General features: G+C 46.7%; 1 protein-coding gene across 2 annotated transcripts in view; it reads right to left on the bottom strand.

Annotated features, from left to right (window-relative positions):
* Positions 1 to 18,014, bottom strand: part of LOC138472732 (erlin-1-like) — a 519,316-nt gene that overhangs the window by 420,588 nt on the left and 80,714 nt on the right. For both annotated transcript variants that reach the window (XM_069611050.1, XM_069611051.1), the window contains exon 5: positions 17,235 to 17,296. In XM_069611050.1, the coding sequence (XP_069467151.1) occupies positions 17,235 to 17,296 (62 nt within the window). The remainder of the gene's footprint in view (positions 1 to 17,234; positions 17,297 to 18,014) is intronic.

Below are 18,014 nucleotides of genomic sequence, written 5' to 3'. Positions count from 1 at the left end.
GTTGTCTTTCCCAGTTTCTTTATTTCTCCTTGCTAACTTTTGCAGTTACTAGGGCAGGGGGATACCTTTTATCCTGCCTGCATTTTATTATTGTGAGAAAAGCACACACCACCTTATGTGGGGTGCTGAGGGGATTGTGGAGAATCTTGCAGACCCCTCACTAGAACCCTGCCTAAAGTCTCCTCCCAGGTGGCCAGGAGAGGTCAGACGCTTCCTGATCCCAATGCTGGAGGTGGTGTACTGCGGGAGGATCACCTGGGTGGAGACAAGGCCCAGGGCAGTGGGGTGATTTCACAAGGTTAGACATAGTATTTCTCCTTGGAGAGGGATACTCTTCCCACTGGATTAACCCCTTAAGTGCCAAGGACAAGCTATCTCGTCCTTGGCATTACGTTGCTGTTGCCAAGGACGAAATAGCTCATCCTTTTTGGCACTTAATTTTGTGCGATCCCAGATTTGCAGGGATCGCACAAAACTGAAATCCAACCTCTCGGCTATGTGAGGAGGAGGTTCCTCCTCACGGCCCAGTGGTTGGATTTCCTTCAGTTTCACGTCAGCACGTGTATGCGTGCTGACATGAAACTGAAAGTAATTGTCACCGCAGCAGCAATTTTCGGCCCTTTGCGCCCAGGTAGGCCCACCCACACATGCGAGGTACCGTTTTCGTCGGGACACCTGTCGGAACGCGGGAAGGTAGGATATTTGTTGTGTTTGCTTGGTTTTTATAACGTTTCGACACATTTGCTGCTGCACTTTGTCACACAACCCTTTCATTCTCCAAATGTTTCTCTTACAGTTCAGAGCTTGCAACACAGAGATAATACATGGTTATGAGCTCCTAGCTCTCTAACTACTGACCCCAAAACTACCATCAACTTCCTCATTGTCTATAGAGCACCCAGCTCCTCTACCCACCCGGACATAGATATCCCTTTACTCATTTCCCCTCTCCTTAAACCCAAGACTACATTTATATACTAGGAGACATTGGGCCTCATTACGATTGTGGCGGTAAGGCAACAACAGCGCCAGTAGTGCTACCGGCGCTGTTGGTACCATACCGCCACATTACGAGTTCTGCTCACGGGTGCCGCTCTGCACGTCTGGTCAGACAAGGCGTGCAGAGCGGCACCCGTGAGCAGAACTGGATGGTAGCAACGGTACCGTTATGAACGGTACAGCTGCTACCCATCCTCCCCATTCCCATTGAGCCCTATGGGGGCTCAAATGGAAATAGGGACGTACCGGCTCCGGGTCCCGCGCAATGGGAATTACCGGGCTCGCTGAGGTCGAAATGGCCCGGTAATTCCCCTTTCGGGGGACCCGGACCAGAGTTTGAGGGTAGCCATGCCGGTATTAACGGCATGGCTACCTCCAACCTCGTAATGAGGCCCATTAACTTAGGTTTCAAAAACGCTTGTGATCACAAAGCCACAGCCTTCCTTAATGTACTACAAGAAATGCAGTTCTCCCAAATTGTTAACACACCCACTCATACAAAAAGTCAGAATCCTAGATTGGATACTAACCTTGAATACTAACTAATGTATCCCTTGAAGACATCCAAAAAATCTCCTCGTCTAATTAGTTTCAATGTATCCACTGCTCTAGCCACAGAACAACCCACACCCCATAAGCTCACTAATCCTGAGAGCATCTCCCTTCTCTACCATACTTGCTTGAGAACCGCTATCAACGAAGTAGCCCCTCGCAAGGATAAACCACCCAGATCCAAACGAAGCAACTCCTGGTTCAATAATAAACTCATCGACCTCGGAAGAAAAAAATAAAAATTAAAACATTTTTTTTAAAAAAAAGAACATTAGAACACCTAACTAGAAAAACCCCTTCCAATGTGTCTAAAAAAGAACACAAAGTAATCTCAAAAAATACAAATGAGAAGTTATCACCCACAAAGCCAGCTCCCTGACCTTACACATTACCAATGCAGCCTCCAACCAGTAAAGAACGGTTCTCAATTCTCAGAGAATTGGCAACACCTATCCCACCTCCCAGACCAGCCATCGTCAGTAAAGCATGGTGTACCACCATACAGAATGCCCTAGACACTAAAATCAACTGCCTCCAAGACAAAATCGCAATGAAAACAAAGTTACTGGTTCACACTGCTGAGAGCAACCCCATTGACATGACTAACAACGAAGTACCAGCAACCCAGTTCAACTTCTGCCCAGTGACCCAAGACCAAGTACTTAAGACTATCGCCTCCCTCAAACCATCCAATTGCAAAGGAGACAGCTTTCCCGCAAAACTAGTTAAGACTTGTGCCCCCACTCTAGCACCTATTATCACCAACTTCATAAACGCATCCTTCAGTACCAACTCCATACCACCAGAAATCAAAGAAGCCTGGGTTACACCCTTACTGAAAAAACCCACACTAGATCCCACCATCCCTACTAACTACAGACCCATCACCAGAGTCCCCTTTCTCCTTAAAAATAATTGATAAAATGGCATACACCCAAGTACAAACACACCTAGAAAACAATAATCTGTTAGGCGATAGACAATCAGGATTTTGACCTAAACACAGTACAGAGACAGCACTACTTGACCTAAAAAAATCAGGTGGATGCCATCAGAGACTCAGAGACGCATCCTACTATTACTCGATTTGTCCGCTGCGTTCGATTTAGTGTACCATGACAAATTATGCCTAGCCTTATCAAAAAAATGTAATTTCTCAAACGACAACGACATGGATTAAAACATTTTTATCAGATCGCACATCCAGAGTAGCCATTGGCAAAGAGGCAGCAGATCCTATATCAGTACCTATAGGCGAACCACAAGGATTGTGCCTCTCCCCCACCTTTTACAATGCTTACACGAAACTTACAGCATTAGATGCCATTTAATTAATCTATACTAACTTTGCGGACGATACCGAGATACTCATCCCAATCTCGGGTAACCAAGAACAAGACACTAGCCTCATACATAAAATCAACTCTCTCATCCAAAACTGGATGGCAACAAATAGTCTATGCCTTAATGGTGAAAAGACAGATCCTCATTGTAGGTTCTCCAGCCCGACTGAAAAGGTTACAGCAGGATTATACAGCTATTATTGATGGTACTCCTATTCCTATCTCAAACCACGTCACAACTCTAGGTGTTTACCTAGACTGAAGTCTCACCATGAGTAAACATATCAACTCACTCCCCTCATCCACCGCCTACACGGCTAAGCTCATTGCCCTTAGTCGACAATTTCTCACTCCACAGAACTGCATCACACTAGCAAGAGCCCTCATTCCGTCTAAGTTTGACTATTGAAATATACTTCTGCTAGGCCCTACAAAGAAAAACCTAGACAAATTGTAATTATTGCAAAACAAAGCATTAAGAGCAGCAATTGGAATCAAATAAAAAAGGGACCACATATCACAGACTAGGAGAGAAAAACATTGGTTACCCATACACGCCAGAATATTACATAAATCCCTGACCACCACCACACATAAATGCATCACCCAAAATGCCCCTACCTATCTAAATCAATGTATCTCTCGTAAAATGGTAACTAGATCACTCAGATCCAAGTCTAGCACTCATCTACTCATCCCTACTTCAATAAGTCAAGAACAGGAGGATCCAGCTTCCCTGTAGCAGCTCCTAGAACCAGGAACTCACTCCCCTTGAAAATAAGTAACAAGCCCTCCCACACCCACTTCAAGGAACTACTAAAAACCTGGCTTTTCAACAAATTCTAACCTATCCACCGCTTAAGTCCTGCTTATAACCACGTGCCGTGCTGTATATCTGCAAGTTTCACTACTATCAGCCTACACTTGCACTGTACCCACTATGCTACTGTCTTGTTATAACCATTCAACTTTTTGCCTTTGTAACCGGAAAACATTACTGTAATCTTGTAAATGATGCCGTGACAGCCCCGGGTTTGGGCGTATAATCAAATGCAATAAATAAATAAATGTGACCTACATTTAGTCGCAGCTTTAGGCACTATACGCTTTTGTAACCTGCACAAGTCACCTACCTTTCAAAAGGTCTGCCTGAGCTCTTTCAAAAAATGTATGCTTGCCCTTCCTCACCACATTTGTTTTCCTTTTTTACACATGCCAAGTATGTCTGTTTAGGCCGAAAGCATAAAAATCCTGTGTACCATGGTTCCGTTTTTGGCTTGTGGTATTGCTTGTTTTGTGAAACATTCCGAAAAATGTGCGATTTCCTAACTGGAAGAGTCCGGGGAATGTAGTGGAGCATTGCTTTTCTCAAACTTCACAGAAGTCATTGCCTTACTGGGCCACCCATGTCCACCACATACCTTTTTTTCTGTAATTTTTCCGATTTTTCCCCAAACTATGGACATTTTCCCTACATGATGGTTGCCTGACCTGCGTGAATTACCCCTTCCTAAACTTGGAATTTTGTCTACTTTTCAGAAATGTATGCCTTTCTGTCTTCCCATTCAGCTTTCCTACCCTCCTCTTCCATTCCGTCCACGCATGGCCTATTGGAAAAAAATTCCAAAATCGCCTACCTCTCACAAAACGGCTGATAACCATATACGTTTTCTTAGTTTCCATTCAACCTGTTCTTGAAAGCCTGGACAAGGGCGAATTCAGCACAGCAAACCATTTGTTCCTAGCTCTTACAAGGAAAAAAACCACAAGCTTCTTTGTACACCATTTTATTGCCATTTTCTGAAAAAAATCAAAGTGTTCATCCTTTTTGGTTATTTTCTCTCAACCCCCTACAGCAAACTAGGACTGCCTACATGTGGTAAGAAAAGGGGCCAAATTTGGCCGAGATATCTCGTGTAACAAAACAGTTACAAGGGATTGAATGGCGACATACCAAAATCACCAAAAAAGGCCTTGGCACTGGGGGAAGGGAGGACCTTGGCAGTTAAGGGGTTAAAGGAGGAATTGGCATTTTGTCATTTTAATATATTTCAACCTCCTACTAAAGATGGAAGGGTAAACTCCCAGGCTATAACCCAACAAAGTACTGTGTTTAAAGAAGGTCTTTTGTACCCCTAAAATCATACATCCTTCCCAATGCTAAAGGTTTACCATGACAGAAATGTGGTCTTTACTGTCCCATCGGTCTCTAAAAAGGTTAAGCCTTCCAACAACATCAGGGGAAGTAAAAGTACTGTTAAAGTAGTAAGGAAGTAAGAAAATCCAATTTCCTTAAAATAGACTACATGTCTCAGAATCCCTCACGGACTGACGAAGAAGAGGGCCCAGAGACATGTAGAGGTAAAGAACAGGCAGGTCTAATAGCCTTTGGCAGGGTCAGGCAATTAATATTAAGGGCCTGTAACTGAAGCCAATTAACCCACATGAGGGGCATAAAAGGATGCAGCAGGACGGAGCAGTAGAAATAAGCTGGATCAGGAGCTGTAAGGTCAGTAGCAGTAGTAGAAGAAGCATAGCAAAAGGCTGGCAGTTCACTAGGAAGTGCGAACACAGAAGGCACGCAGAAGCGAAAGAAGAGCAGATTTCACCTGCAGGCTCAGAGTTGGCCCTGTTCTCACAAACCCCATTTGGATGTGGCTGCATGGGAAGAAACTGGGAGAAGCTGGAAGTCTTTCCATGTGCGCCTACTTGCCGTGAATGTAGAGCTGAAGCTGTGCATTTACCGGAGACCCGTGTGCATAAGCAAGCCGAGGGAAGCTGGAGAAAAGAAGACTCCATTGTCGAGGCTGAATTGGAGACACCCCGTACTGTGGAAGTGTGTGGGTCTCAAGCGAGCCTGTAGTAGAGTAAGACAGTTGGAAGTGGAAGTAGCCTGCAACCGTTTTGATTTTGGAGGCGGTGAGTGAAGCTCTGTACTCAGATGAAATACCTTGCTGGCAACTCTAACCAGCTGAACTCACCCTTGCGTAGAGGTTGAAGCAAGTAAAGTTGTTCGCATTTGTGGGAAGTCTTTTAAGGGAATTGTAGCATGCGCTAATTCAGAATTAAGTAAAGTGCTTGTGTAAGAAGAGATCTTTCCTTTTCCCATTGTTGTATACAAAATAATTATCGGAGAGGTTGCATGTCTCCTATTAAGTGGGAGAACGTTATCGGTAATGGTTTAAGAAGCAGTTGTCGACTTTACCAGAGTGTTACAAAAATATTTCACATCAAACGAAAAGTTGCGGATAACACTGAACAAGTTTTATAAATTGAAGTAAAGTCATCAGAAAGAGATTGCGTGTACCTAAATTCGTTTCTGAAGGGAAACCAGATTATTGTAACATTCAGAACAAACTTTAATTGTAGAAGATGCTGAAGTCACAATAAGAACAAGCACTACCCAAGCCAGTAGAGAGTGTTCTTAAGGTGAATCAGCCCATTTAAGAAGATTTAAGAACATAACACAGTTTTTTAAGCAGTTATAAACCCATAGTCCTCTGATAAAAGGTGACACAGTAATCCAAGGCTGGAAGCACGGCAATACAGCTTTGGGGTAACTACTGGACACAGAAAGGTGTACATAAAGCTGGGGAAGGGAGCTGGGTGCTTGTTAAAAGAACTAATCAAGAATCTGTGAAACCAAGACTGGTGAAGCAGAGAGTGAAGCCATCTAGAAGCTCAGACAGATTGTTGTAGTAGCTGTAAGACAGACACAGAGGCAAAGAGGCTGCCCTTCCTTATGTTACAGGAAAGTAGAGTGCCTTGCCTACCGGTAGAGGTCGAAGAGTCTTGTCTAAGTTGCCTAATAGATTTTTAAAGAAAGTAGCAGCAGAAGCAGTAGAACTGTGGTTGTTGAATGTAGTTGAAGCAGTAGTAGAATGTGAGGCAAAGGAGCCTGCTTTCACAGTAGCATGCCCAGGAAAAGCAACCCCCTTAGAAGAATCCTCCTGACAAATTATATTCACGACGGTGCAGAGGTTACAAAAGAAGAATGGTTATTAAAATCAGAAGTGGTACTTTTGTTTTGATTTCTACCCATTCTATCCAGGAAGGGGCCTTGAAACACCATTTGTTGTTTAGGCGCCTTACACATCCAATAAATAAGTAAGGAGGCTATCCAGGATTACCATTGGTGCTGTGTTCTTTGTGGAAATTGGAAAGTGAATATTTTCAGCAAACTAAGAATACCAGTGGATTTTTGTTTCTTTTGTTCCTTTGGACCGTTTCACGAACTGATTTAGAACTTTACTTTTCAATGGAAGAAATTGAGTATACCCAGGACAAGTAGAAGTCATCCTAGACACTGGTTATTTGGTAATCTTATTCATCTTGTTTATGATTTGTTTTGATTGTTCCGTTTATAGCGAGGGCCAGTTTTGTGTATGCTACAATATTTTCCCTTAGATCCTACACTAGGTAGGGAATCCCCAGGTAGAGTAGGATTAGTCAGGTTTTATTTGCATTTTTTCTTTGAAATAAAATGTCAAATACTGAGAAAACTACAAGCACTTGTCCACCTCGTACTAATGACCCCTCACAGGATACAGAGTGTCCCTTTTCTCACCTCTCCAGTAACTTTGTTACAGGCAGGGACAAGCCCATCTACTATGGCTGGTGGAAGAGAACCTTTTACATAACTTTTGTGTACTTTTTACAGGAGGCTGTTATCGCAGTTCCAATGAAGGTACATAAGCGATCCCGTACCCAAAATGAAGCCCCTACATTTTTAAGCCCTGAACACGATGATTTGTCCTTTTTCATCCCTTCTTCTACCATGCTGTCCTCTTGTCTGTTCGTCTTCACCGTGATTCCCTTGGAAATCCTGCAAAAGTTATTTTGAGTGCCTAGCAGGATAGGAAGTAAGGTCCACTGAAACTCTCGTCTCTTGCTCTGCTATGTGTCTGGCTGAAACCAGTTCAGACTGAGAGGCTGGCTGTCCCCATTAGATAGCCATTTCCAAGTTTGAACAGAGCATGGGACATGATTGGCAGACTCAGCCGGTGTTCCTGGATACATTCCAAGGTCCTGGAGCAGAAACGAAGAGTCGATCACTGTAACAGAAGTATCCGAAGAGGAGGACCAAGAAGGACGTCGTCAGCACTGCCAACGACTGCCAGAGCCTGTTGAGTCGCCGCTGCTGTCCTGACCTTTTCACGCCAACCGACAGGGAAGATCTGAAGGAGACCTCTTCCCCTAGACTGGTGGGCCTAACCAGTACCAAGACGAACTACAATTTGCGCCATCCCTTGAAGAGCTGCAACCGCCAGGGCCTGCAAACTCCCAATACATGTGGTCTTGTGTTACAATGCTGTGCATTGCCCCAGGAAGTGTTGTTTCGCCTGAATTTTGTGTGCATCCTAAGCCTGCAACAACTTCATCCAGCTCCAGAAAGTTCCCTCGCCAGAGATTAGGGCCGAGATACGGAACTGCCGTGACAGCAACCTTCCTTCCGAGCCTGCAAAAGACACCAAAAAGCCAGAACCGCAAAGTTCTGGTGCTGGACGTCCCAGTGCTCGAGTGCGTTCACCAGACCCACTGAGGTCACTGTCTCCCCATCACCAGGGCCGAAGAACAGGAGACTGGGGCTTGTCACCTCACAACGGGAACCGTCCCACAGTAAGATATACGTTTTATGTGCAACTGTGTACCTTGTAAGAAATGCTCCCAGATGCCTCTGGGCCAGGCGTGCAATACAAATAAATAAACCAAACTAAATAAAAATAAAGTAAATTTAAAAAAAAAACGAATACCTTCCATCCAAGGTACTGTTCACCTCTGGTATGACCTACTTGGGGACTGCTTGTGCAATCCTGTGACTCTAGGGGCAGCAGATAGCTTGTATCCAGCTTCCCCTCAGGTCCCCATAGAGTAACATTGGGGTGGACAACCATTGCACTCTAGCGGTAAAACCGCCTACCCTAGGACACTGGTGCTTAGGGCACCCTTTCAGGGGGTCATCCTCACCTCCCTGAACCATCTTTTAACCAACAACTTTAACTACATGCAACATTAGGGAATCACTGCATTTTGCTCCTTCCCGCCTTTTCCCAGTCAGCCTGCAGCTTCTGGTTGAACCGTGGCCCATCTGAACTTTGAAGAACTCAACCCAGATAGGGCTGGACTGGAGTTACAAAAAGTTGAGAGTTTGGAAAAGTTGTAATGTAAGTTTCTAGTTGGTTGATTAAGTGATGCGTTACTAAAAAGCTATTCTAATGTGATTACACCCGTGGTTTACTATTCTAAGAGTATTGCAAGTGTTTTACACAGTTTATATGTTGTCTAATATTTACCTGATCCTTGAATTACAACAGTGTGCCTTGGTGTATAATCTATTTTTTAAATAACGTTTTAAGTGTGCAAGTGTTTTCTTGAACCAAGGTATACTTTGAGGTATTTGTACCCAACTACAGCCCTCCTCCTTTCCGAGTCTAAGCCTCGCAACTTGACCTCTATACCAAAGCTTTGGGTAGCTCAGGCTAATCCCAGAGGTGTAAACCCTATTCATCCAAGGTGGGATTTGCTAGGTCCTGTCTCAGACAGTGACGTTTGCAACAACATAAAACAATGGACATTTTTCTTCCTGAGTCCACAAGGGATCCAGTGAGCTTCGGACCAAGTTTAACATTTTAAATGATTGCGTATCCATTGTTAAAGTCATGTAATACATTTCTACTATGATAATAGCACCAAAGGATCATGCAGGTGGTGACAGTGCATGGCATAAGAACCTTTAATGGAACAAATATATTGTTAACATTGTAAATAATCCTAGTCATATTTTAACTATTTTTCCTTGAAATACAAAAATCAGGTTACCGTTTCTAGAAATGTTTAACTCTTGAAAGACTTTGGCTATGGCTTACAATTGTTTCATCCTCTCTATGCCTATAATGTATTTTCATGTGCCTTAGCATTCATTTTAACACTATGGTCTGGGAGGATGGGGGCATTGAAATGAATGTGGATTAGTGTTATACACCATGTATTGTTGGGTTGGGTTGTATCCTTAGGCGGTTTTACATTACTGTGCAGGCACATAGGGGACTTGCCTGCTTGCTAGGTTAGGGTTCCTTGGTGCGCCCCACCCCGCTATTTTATTTTGTGTGCTTACCTCTGGAAGAGGGCCCACATATAGACATTGGGGTAAAGAGAGTCCTTGTATAGACATAACTGTTTTTAGAATATGCTTGGTATCTTATTATGTAGTATTATTACCTACAGTTATTTGGACTGATAGTTTTAGAACAAGTAACTTTCTTACCTGGTAACGTTCTTTCGATGAGATGGTCCGACGACGTATTCCATATCTATGACAGGTAATCACCACAGCTGTGCTGCTTTGGAAACTTTTTTCGGCGTCTGCGTCTTGCGTCGATGACGTCGATGCGCCGTCGTCGAGGACCTCCTCCGACGTCCGACGTCATCCGATGTGATAAGTATGACGCACGACGCCTGTAGCCTCAGTTGTAGTTTTTTCGCCCAGAACGTGTGACATTAGTCTACTGCCAGTCAGACACAAAGCCTTGCGGAACGTAAGCTGCAATCACAAAAGAAATTCTGCAGCGGGGAAGGTAGGGAAGGAGCGATATGGAATACGTCGTCGGACCATCCCATCGAAAGAACTTTACCAGGTAAGCAAGTAACTTGTTCTTCGAGGGGATTGGGTCCTCCGACGTATTCCATATCTATTCCATATCTGTAACAGACTCCCAAAGCAGTACCAGAGCAAGGAGGAGGGAAAGAAGTTAGAATCAAAATTTAGAATTGCCAATCAAAAAGCAGAGCAAAGGACCGCCTTGCCAAAGGCCAGATCCTGTCCTCGGATGGAATCGAGGGAATAGTGATGTACAAATGTATGTACTGAAGCCCAGGTGGCTGCATCACAGATGTTGCGAATAGGAACACCCCTCTGCAGGGCAGTAGATGCAGCCATACCCCTGGTAGAATGGGCCCGCAAGTCAGCCGGTGGGTCTTTACCCGCCAAGCGGTAACACTCCGAAATGGCCAAAATAACCCAGCGAGACAAAGTCTGTTTCGTCACAGCTTGTCCCAAACACTTTCCAGCGTAACCAATAAAGAGTTGATCGTCCACTCTGACCCGGGACATGCGTGAAACATAAAAGCTTAAAGCTCTCCTACGATCAAGCCTATGGAGCCTCTCCTCTTCTTTACCAGGATGTGGAGGAGGATAGAACGCTGGAAGAACAACCTTCTGGCTCAAATGAGATTCCGAAACCACCTTCGGAAGAAAAGAAGGACGAACTCCAAGGACAACCCTGTCCTTGTGAAATACAGTGAAGGGTGGCTTAACTGAAAGTGCCTGTAACTCACTCACCCTGCAAGCGGAAGTAACCGCAACTAAAAACACAGTTTTCAGAGTTAACAGCCTCAAAGGGCAAAAATGTAAAGGCTCAAACGGAGCACCCATAAGAAACTTAAGAACAAGGTTTAAATCCCAAACGGGCACCAGGAAAGGTGACGGAGGGAACACATTAGTGAGCCCTTTCAGAAACTGTGAAATTAAAGGGATTTTAAAGTAGGAACACTCTTCAGACGAGCGCTAAAGATGGACAGCGCCGCCAGGTAACCTTTAATGGTACCCACTTTCAAGCCCCTGTGGGCCAAAGAAAGTAAAAAGGACAGAACCATGGGGATGTCGCCTGCAAAAGGATCCACATTCTGAACTCTGCACCAGTCGCAGAACTTAAGCCAACGGCAACGGTACAGAGACTTTGTTGCTGGCCGTCGGGCCGAGAGCAACACCTCCATCACGTCTTGAGGGAGGTCCCAATCCTTATACCTCAACCTTTCAGAAGCCAAGCGTGAAGGTTGAGGGATCTGACCTCTGGATGAAGAACCTGACCCCCCTCCCGTGAGAGCAGATCGTCTCGGTAGGGAAGACGACGTGGAGGACAGATGGACAAGTCGAGAAGGTCCGGGTACCACGTCCTCCAAGCCCACGCCGGAGCAATGAGGATCATCCGGGAACCAAACTTCCGTAACCTCCGCAGCACTTGCGGGATGATGGGGACTGGAGGAAACGCGTACAGCAGTGGGAATGACCACTCCACCACGAACGCGTCTCCTAAGGCTCCTTTTGGAGGAAATTCCCGCGAACAGAACCTCTCGCACTTCCGGTTGACACTGGAGGCGAAGAGATCCACTTGAGGGGTCCCCCAAAGGGCGAATATCTCCAGGAGAATCTCCTGAGCCAACTCCCACTCGTGAGGGAACGTGCTCTGCCTGCTCAGAGCGTCCGCCGTCACGTTTTAGTCTCCGGTCAGATGAACTGCCGAGATCGAGACTTTATGCTGGATGGAGCAACCTCAAGAACTCGAACGCTGGGAGCGTCTGGGCATGCTGAAACTTGTGTACCATCTGCTGAATGTGAAGAGCCCTCACCTGGGGAGGAAAACACTGCCCCAGGGAAATGTCGAGCACTGCTCCGATGTACTGGAGCCGCTCTGTTGGCGTCAAATGGGACTTCTTTAAATTGAGGGAGAAGCCCAGCCTGTGAAGGGAGTGGCAGGTGACGGACAGATGATCCAGCACTTGCTCGGGAGAGCTCCCCCTGATCAACCAATCGTCCAGGTAGGGGTAGACTTGAATCCCCCCTTGCCTGAGATGCGCTGCCACCACCACCATGAGCTTGGTGAAAACCCTTGGGGCGGAGGTCAATCCGAACGGCAGGACCCGAAACTGAAAGTGCGAGTCGCCAACCGCGAACCTCAGGTACTTCTTGTGCTTGGGATGGATTGGCACATGGAAGTAAGCATCCTTGAGGTCGAGAGACACCAACCAGTCCTGAAGTTGAAGGGCCTGGAGGACTGGAGTGTAACCATCTTGAACTTGTCCTTCCTGAGGAGTTTGTTCAAACCGCGCAAGTCCATGATGGGTCTCCATCCCCCGTCTTTCTTCGAAATCAAAAAATAAGGGGTATACCATCCCTTGTTCCTCTCCACTACAGGCACCAGTTCTATGGCGCCTTTCTCCAGCAGGGCTTGAATTTCCTGCACAAGGAGCGGATCCAGACTCTTCAAATAGAGGTTCCCTGGTGGATTGTCTTGAGGCCTCTGCCGAAAGGGACAACAGTAGCCGTGGGTTATGATCTCCAGAACCCACACATCTGAAGTAATGGCACGCCACTCTAAAAGATGCTGCGCCAGCCTTCCCCCAACCGGCGAACCATGGGACAAGGCCTCATGACTGAGTGGTAGAGGCTGCGGCGTTACCTGAGGGCAAAGAGGCAACTGCCCGAGCAGCCTTGGCACCACGGGTACCCTGTCGTCCACCTCTGGTACCCCTGCATTGGCCTCTTTGACTGCTAGCTCCTCTTGCTTTACTGAAGGACGAGTAATAGCGAAAGGAACCACCCCTCCATTGCTGTCCCCTAGGACGAAAAGGCAGAGGTTGGCGAACTGCAGCGCCCAACGACTTTGCTGCAGCCTTGGAGGTCTGCAACCTCTCAAGGCTCTCGTCAGCCTTGCTGCCAAAAAGGTGTTCACCGTCAAAGGGCATGTTGAGGAGCCGGGACTGCACATCAGGAGCAAACCCCGACTTCCGCAACCACGCAAACCTGCGTATCACGGTGCTCGCCGCCATGGACCTGCTGACGCATTCAGCCATGTCCAAACCCGACTGAATGGACTCACACATGGCATCCTTACCATCCTGGACCATAGCAAGGAAACCATCCAGTTCGTCCCCTTCGGGAATATGTTCAGCCACTAATGCAACACAGTTCCACAGAGTGTGTGTGAAACGAGACAAGGCACATATGGAGTTGGCCGCCTGAAGCGCCATACCACCCGAAGAAAACACTTTCTTCGCCCAGTCATCAAAACGTTTGTCGTCCCCATCAGGAGGGATGGTAGGGTACGACCCCTGCTTTGCCGGGGCCGTGGCCGCCTGCACCAGCAAACTCTCCGGAGTGGGGTGCCTGGTCAAGTAGCAGGGGTCGCTACTGGCTGGACGGTATTTTCGCGACAAGGACCTGCCCACCGCCGGGAGACTCTCCGGAGCAGTTCAAGCCGCCGCCACCCTTCTCTGTAGAGCCATATGAAACGGCAGTACCGGGTCAGTTGGGGGACCAACATCAAGGATGTCCGTGAGATCATCCTGCACAAACTCCCCTGGGGGAGCAGACCATCCCAACTACTCAGAGACCCTAGCCATAAGGCGCCGGTACGAGGAATCGGCATGAGAGCCAGGCTCAGGCTTACAAAACTCCACCTCCGGAGAGGTGTCCAGTCCACTGGCATCATGCAGTGACTGCCTCAAATCGTCAAATTGGCTATGGCCCGAGACCATCTCATCTGGAACCTGACTAGGAACCAGGCCCTCAGAATCCTCATCCACCTCCGAAATATATTCCAGGTGGTGAAAAGAAGGCACCCGAGAGTGCTTGCTCTTAACCAGAGCCTTTCTAGGGGGTTCCCCCGTGCCACGGGGTACCTCCGACACCCCGGCCTCGAAAGGCGTCGAGTGAATCGGCGCCGGCGTCGAGAGAACAGGCATCGGCGTCGAGTAAATTGGTGTCGACGTCAGATGCAGCGCCGCCAGCATCGACGGCGTCGACACAGTCCTCGAAGCTGGAGCTCCGAGCGTGTCCTTCGACGACCTGATCGTCGACGGCTTCGACGACTTCCTCCGAGCCGGAGCCTCGAGAAAGCCAGTCGACGCCCTCGACGCCTCAGGCGTCGATGTCTTCCTCGAAGACATCACAGGTGCACACAGTCTCAAACGCGTCGAGGACCGGGACCTGGAACGGGTACGTCGAGAACGAGTCCCCTTGTCCGAACGGGACCTCTCCCGTGACTCGTGCCGACCACTCTTGCGAGCGGTGTCTCTCGACCTCTCACGGCCGACCCCACTCGGGGGCGCGGACGGTTTAGTACCCTGCGACTCGAGAATCGCCAGCATTTTCTTCCCGAAGGAAGCCCATTCCTCCGGCGTCGCACGGCTGGTGGGGTAAGCGACGTGCCAGCAGAGTCCTCAGAAGAGGACCTGGAAGACGGCCGCTGTCAGCGCTTCCGAGAATGCCTCGAAGAGGCCGAGGAGTGGCGAGACCGACTCCTAGAAGGAGACCCACGAGACTTCCGACGACGACGCGGAGAGTCACCTCTCGAATCATCCGTCGAAAGCCCCGCAGACTTCGACTTCCGGGGCTTGGACACCCGACCTACCGACAACTTCTTACGTTCCCGTAAGGCTTTGGGCGTGAGCGACTGGCAGTCGATACAGTCATCCGTGTCGTGGGCCTCCCCGAGGCACCAGAGGCAGGCGTCGTGCGAGTCTGTCACCGACATCTTGGACCCACACTACCCGCACTTCTTGAAGCCCGGACGCGGGGTCGAAGACGAAGTAGAAGACATCTTCTTACGAAGGATTTTCTCACAAAAACGAACAGGTTCGAAGAACCGAGAAGAACAGAACTCCAAAGAGTCGAGGCGTAACCGAGATTCACGAAGCAACACGTTCGCGGAAAAACGGAACTGAGGCTACGGGCGTCCTGCGTCCTACTTATCACATTGGATGACGTCGGAGGAGGTCCTCGACGACGGCGCATCGACGCAGAAAAAAGTTTCCGAAGCAGCACAGCTGTGGTGATTACCTGTCATAGATATGGAATACGTCGGAGGACCCAATCCCTTCGAAATATTTATTTTTGAGCTCATCAGAGTTGTGTATTTTTAAGTGATGCGTGTAGACTAATTGTACCTCTGTCAGCCTGCTACCCCTACCTGAGAGTTAAGCATTGTCGCTCTGTCTACATTACCTACCTATAGAGAGGTTTGGCTTCCTATTATTGTCAGGTGCAAGCCTCCCCCCAGCTTAATGGTTGTTGCATCCTCCAACAAGAGTGGGGCAAATTATGCTCAACTGGCACCTTTGGTATTGCTCTGACCAGAGAGCATTAGAGACCACTCTAGCACGTATTCTTGACAATTAATATAGCCAGTATTGCTGTCTAAAGAATTCAAGGTGGTCAGATCTCTATACATAAATCTCCAATCAGCCCTGCGTCACGTATAAAATCGACTAAGTACTGATCTTACATTCATCTGTTACAGGGGACTATTATATCCACCAACTTCTCAGGGACCATGCCCTTTTCTGAAGACACTAGGATGGAACATTTCTGTGCAAACGATATTGAACGTCCTACAAGCCAGGCTTGCTGAATGTGATGGCCATTTATACCTGGTGCAAACTGTCACAGGAGCTCTTTATCCAATATCACACAATACTCCAGAAGCGTTTTCAAGGGCGTGTTAAATGTGTCCAATTGATCAAAATCCAACATCCACCTTCTCAAAAGAAGCATTCAGTCTCAAACAAGTGAACATATATATCTAGTTTTGTTGGGCAGCACCCTCCCCACCCCTCTGGGGAATTTGTATGGAGGAGGAAAAAGAGATTAAAGTACACCGAGACAGGGATGGGGCGTCGGGACTGATCTACTAGTAGGTCAGTTCCCAGAATAACCAGCATTTCATACTGTACGCCTCCTGAGCTAAAATGCAGACGTTCCTCCCATTTGAGCTAAGACTGACAGCTGTTTGCCTAGCAGCATCAAGGAAGCTTGATAATCTATCGACTGAAGAGGAAGGCAGGCAAAGAAAAACAACCGCCAAAGGTGGGTCTTTGGGGCATTGTTGGGTTCTTGTTCATGTGAGAAGAGGGTCAGGCTATTGGCATGACCACATGCTCAAGGTGGTGGTTGTTCTATCTTGTGTTAGGACTAATACTTGGAATAAGGTCTATGCTCAGCAAGTACATCTGTAAGGTTTATTCTACTAAGCCACCAATTCATGCAGACTTTAAATTTGCAATAAAATAATGGATTAAAAATAGTTGAAACAGGCATAAAAAGAATGATTTAACTGCTCGGTAATTGTTTTACAGTCCACAAAACATTGGTTTAAAATAAATTGCACTGGGATGTTTTTGAAAGATTGTTTTTGTCAGACTTCTAGCAGCGGATGTGCAGGGATGCAGGGAGCAGAAAGATTCTTAACTATCAGCCAAAGCCAGGTCACAAAATAATTATTAATAAGCAGCACCTTAGAGAACCTCCACAGGATTCCGGCCTGCAGACCAATAATTTGAATTAAGATTTTCGCCAGAGAAGATCATTAATACTTGTACCGATTGGTAAATGTCAAACAAAAGAATGTTTAATATGCGGCAGACAGTGGTGGTGGGGTGTGGACTTGTCACTACCCCCTTCATCATGCAAATCAGAACAGACCCTTTGGCTTGGGGTTTACAAAGAAACCAAGTGTAAGACCCACCACAGCCTATAATCAAACAAGACACAAATAGCCAACTTACCTGCAGATGGGGTTAACATGTTCACAACCTCGATACGGTCAAAGTAAATCATGACGCCGCCACTGGAGAGGGAAAACAAGATTTTAGTAGACTGCAACAAGGCAGTGACAAGATGAGAGGATAATGGTTTGTGTGATATGCAGTAGTTAGTGGAGAGGAAAATGAGTGATACTTGTTACATAAACCCTACTGGCACATCCTCACTAAAGACCATCTCCTTGAGAATACCAGACTGTAGCACACAGCAGGCTTCTAATCAGGCACCGAACCTAGTAAATGCTGAAGGAGGAATAGAAGTTGTGCAATACCATAGGAATACACAAGAGATGATCAATTTTGGAGCATTTATCTCAACCAAGTTAAATAATGACAAAGCTGATGCAAGTCTTATGCCAGGGAATGTACACATGAGATCTACCTTATATCCCAATTAGTACGTACACAATTGCAGCCATAACTAAAGAAATACTTGAGGCTCTTGCTATCCGGTATACCTCAGTATTGATAAGCCAGATCGAGGATGTCATGCAAAAGCAGCGCATAACTACTTCTCCAAATTTGTATTAAGTATTGAAATCCAAATGCCTGCTTAAATTAAAGAGTCGCTTTCCTCTGCAGTGCTCGCCAGCCCAGGATTCACAAGGTTTTTTGTGCATCTCGAAAATTAATCGAAAATTGTTGCTAGTGGAACAGAACATCAGCAGAAAGTTTAAAAACAAAGGGAACAATCTAAACTGGAGGGATACAGAATTCCATTTGGTCTAACATATTGGGGCAAAG

This window comes from Ambystoma mexicanum, chromosome 8 (assembly GCF_040938575.1).
Source record: "Ambystoma mexicanum isolate Mex_15411 chromosome 8, UKY_AmexF1_1, whole genome shotgun sequence".
In the NCBI taxonomy this organism is placed as follows: domain Eukaryota; kingdom Metazoa; phylum Chordata; class Amphibia; order Caudata; family Ambystomatidae; genus Ambystoma; species Ambystoma mexicanum.
The sequence above is the reverse complement of the archived record's forward strand: the minus strand, read 5'-3'. Positions and strand labels throughout refer to the sequence as shown.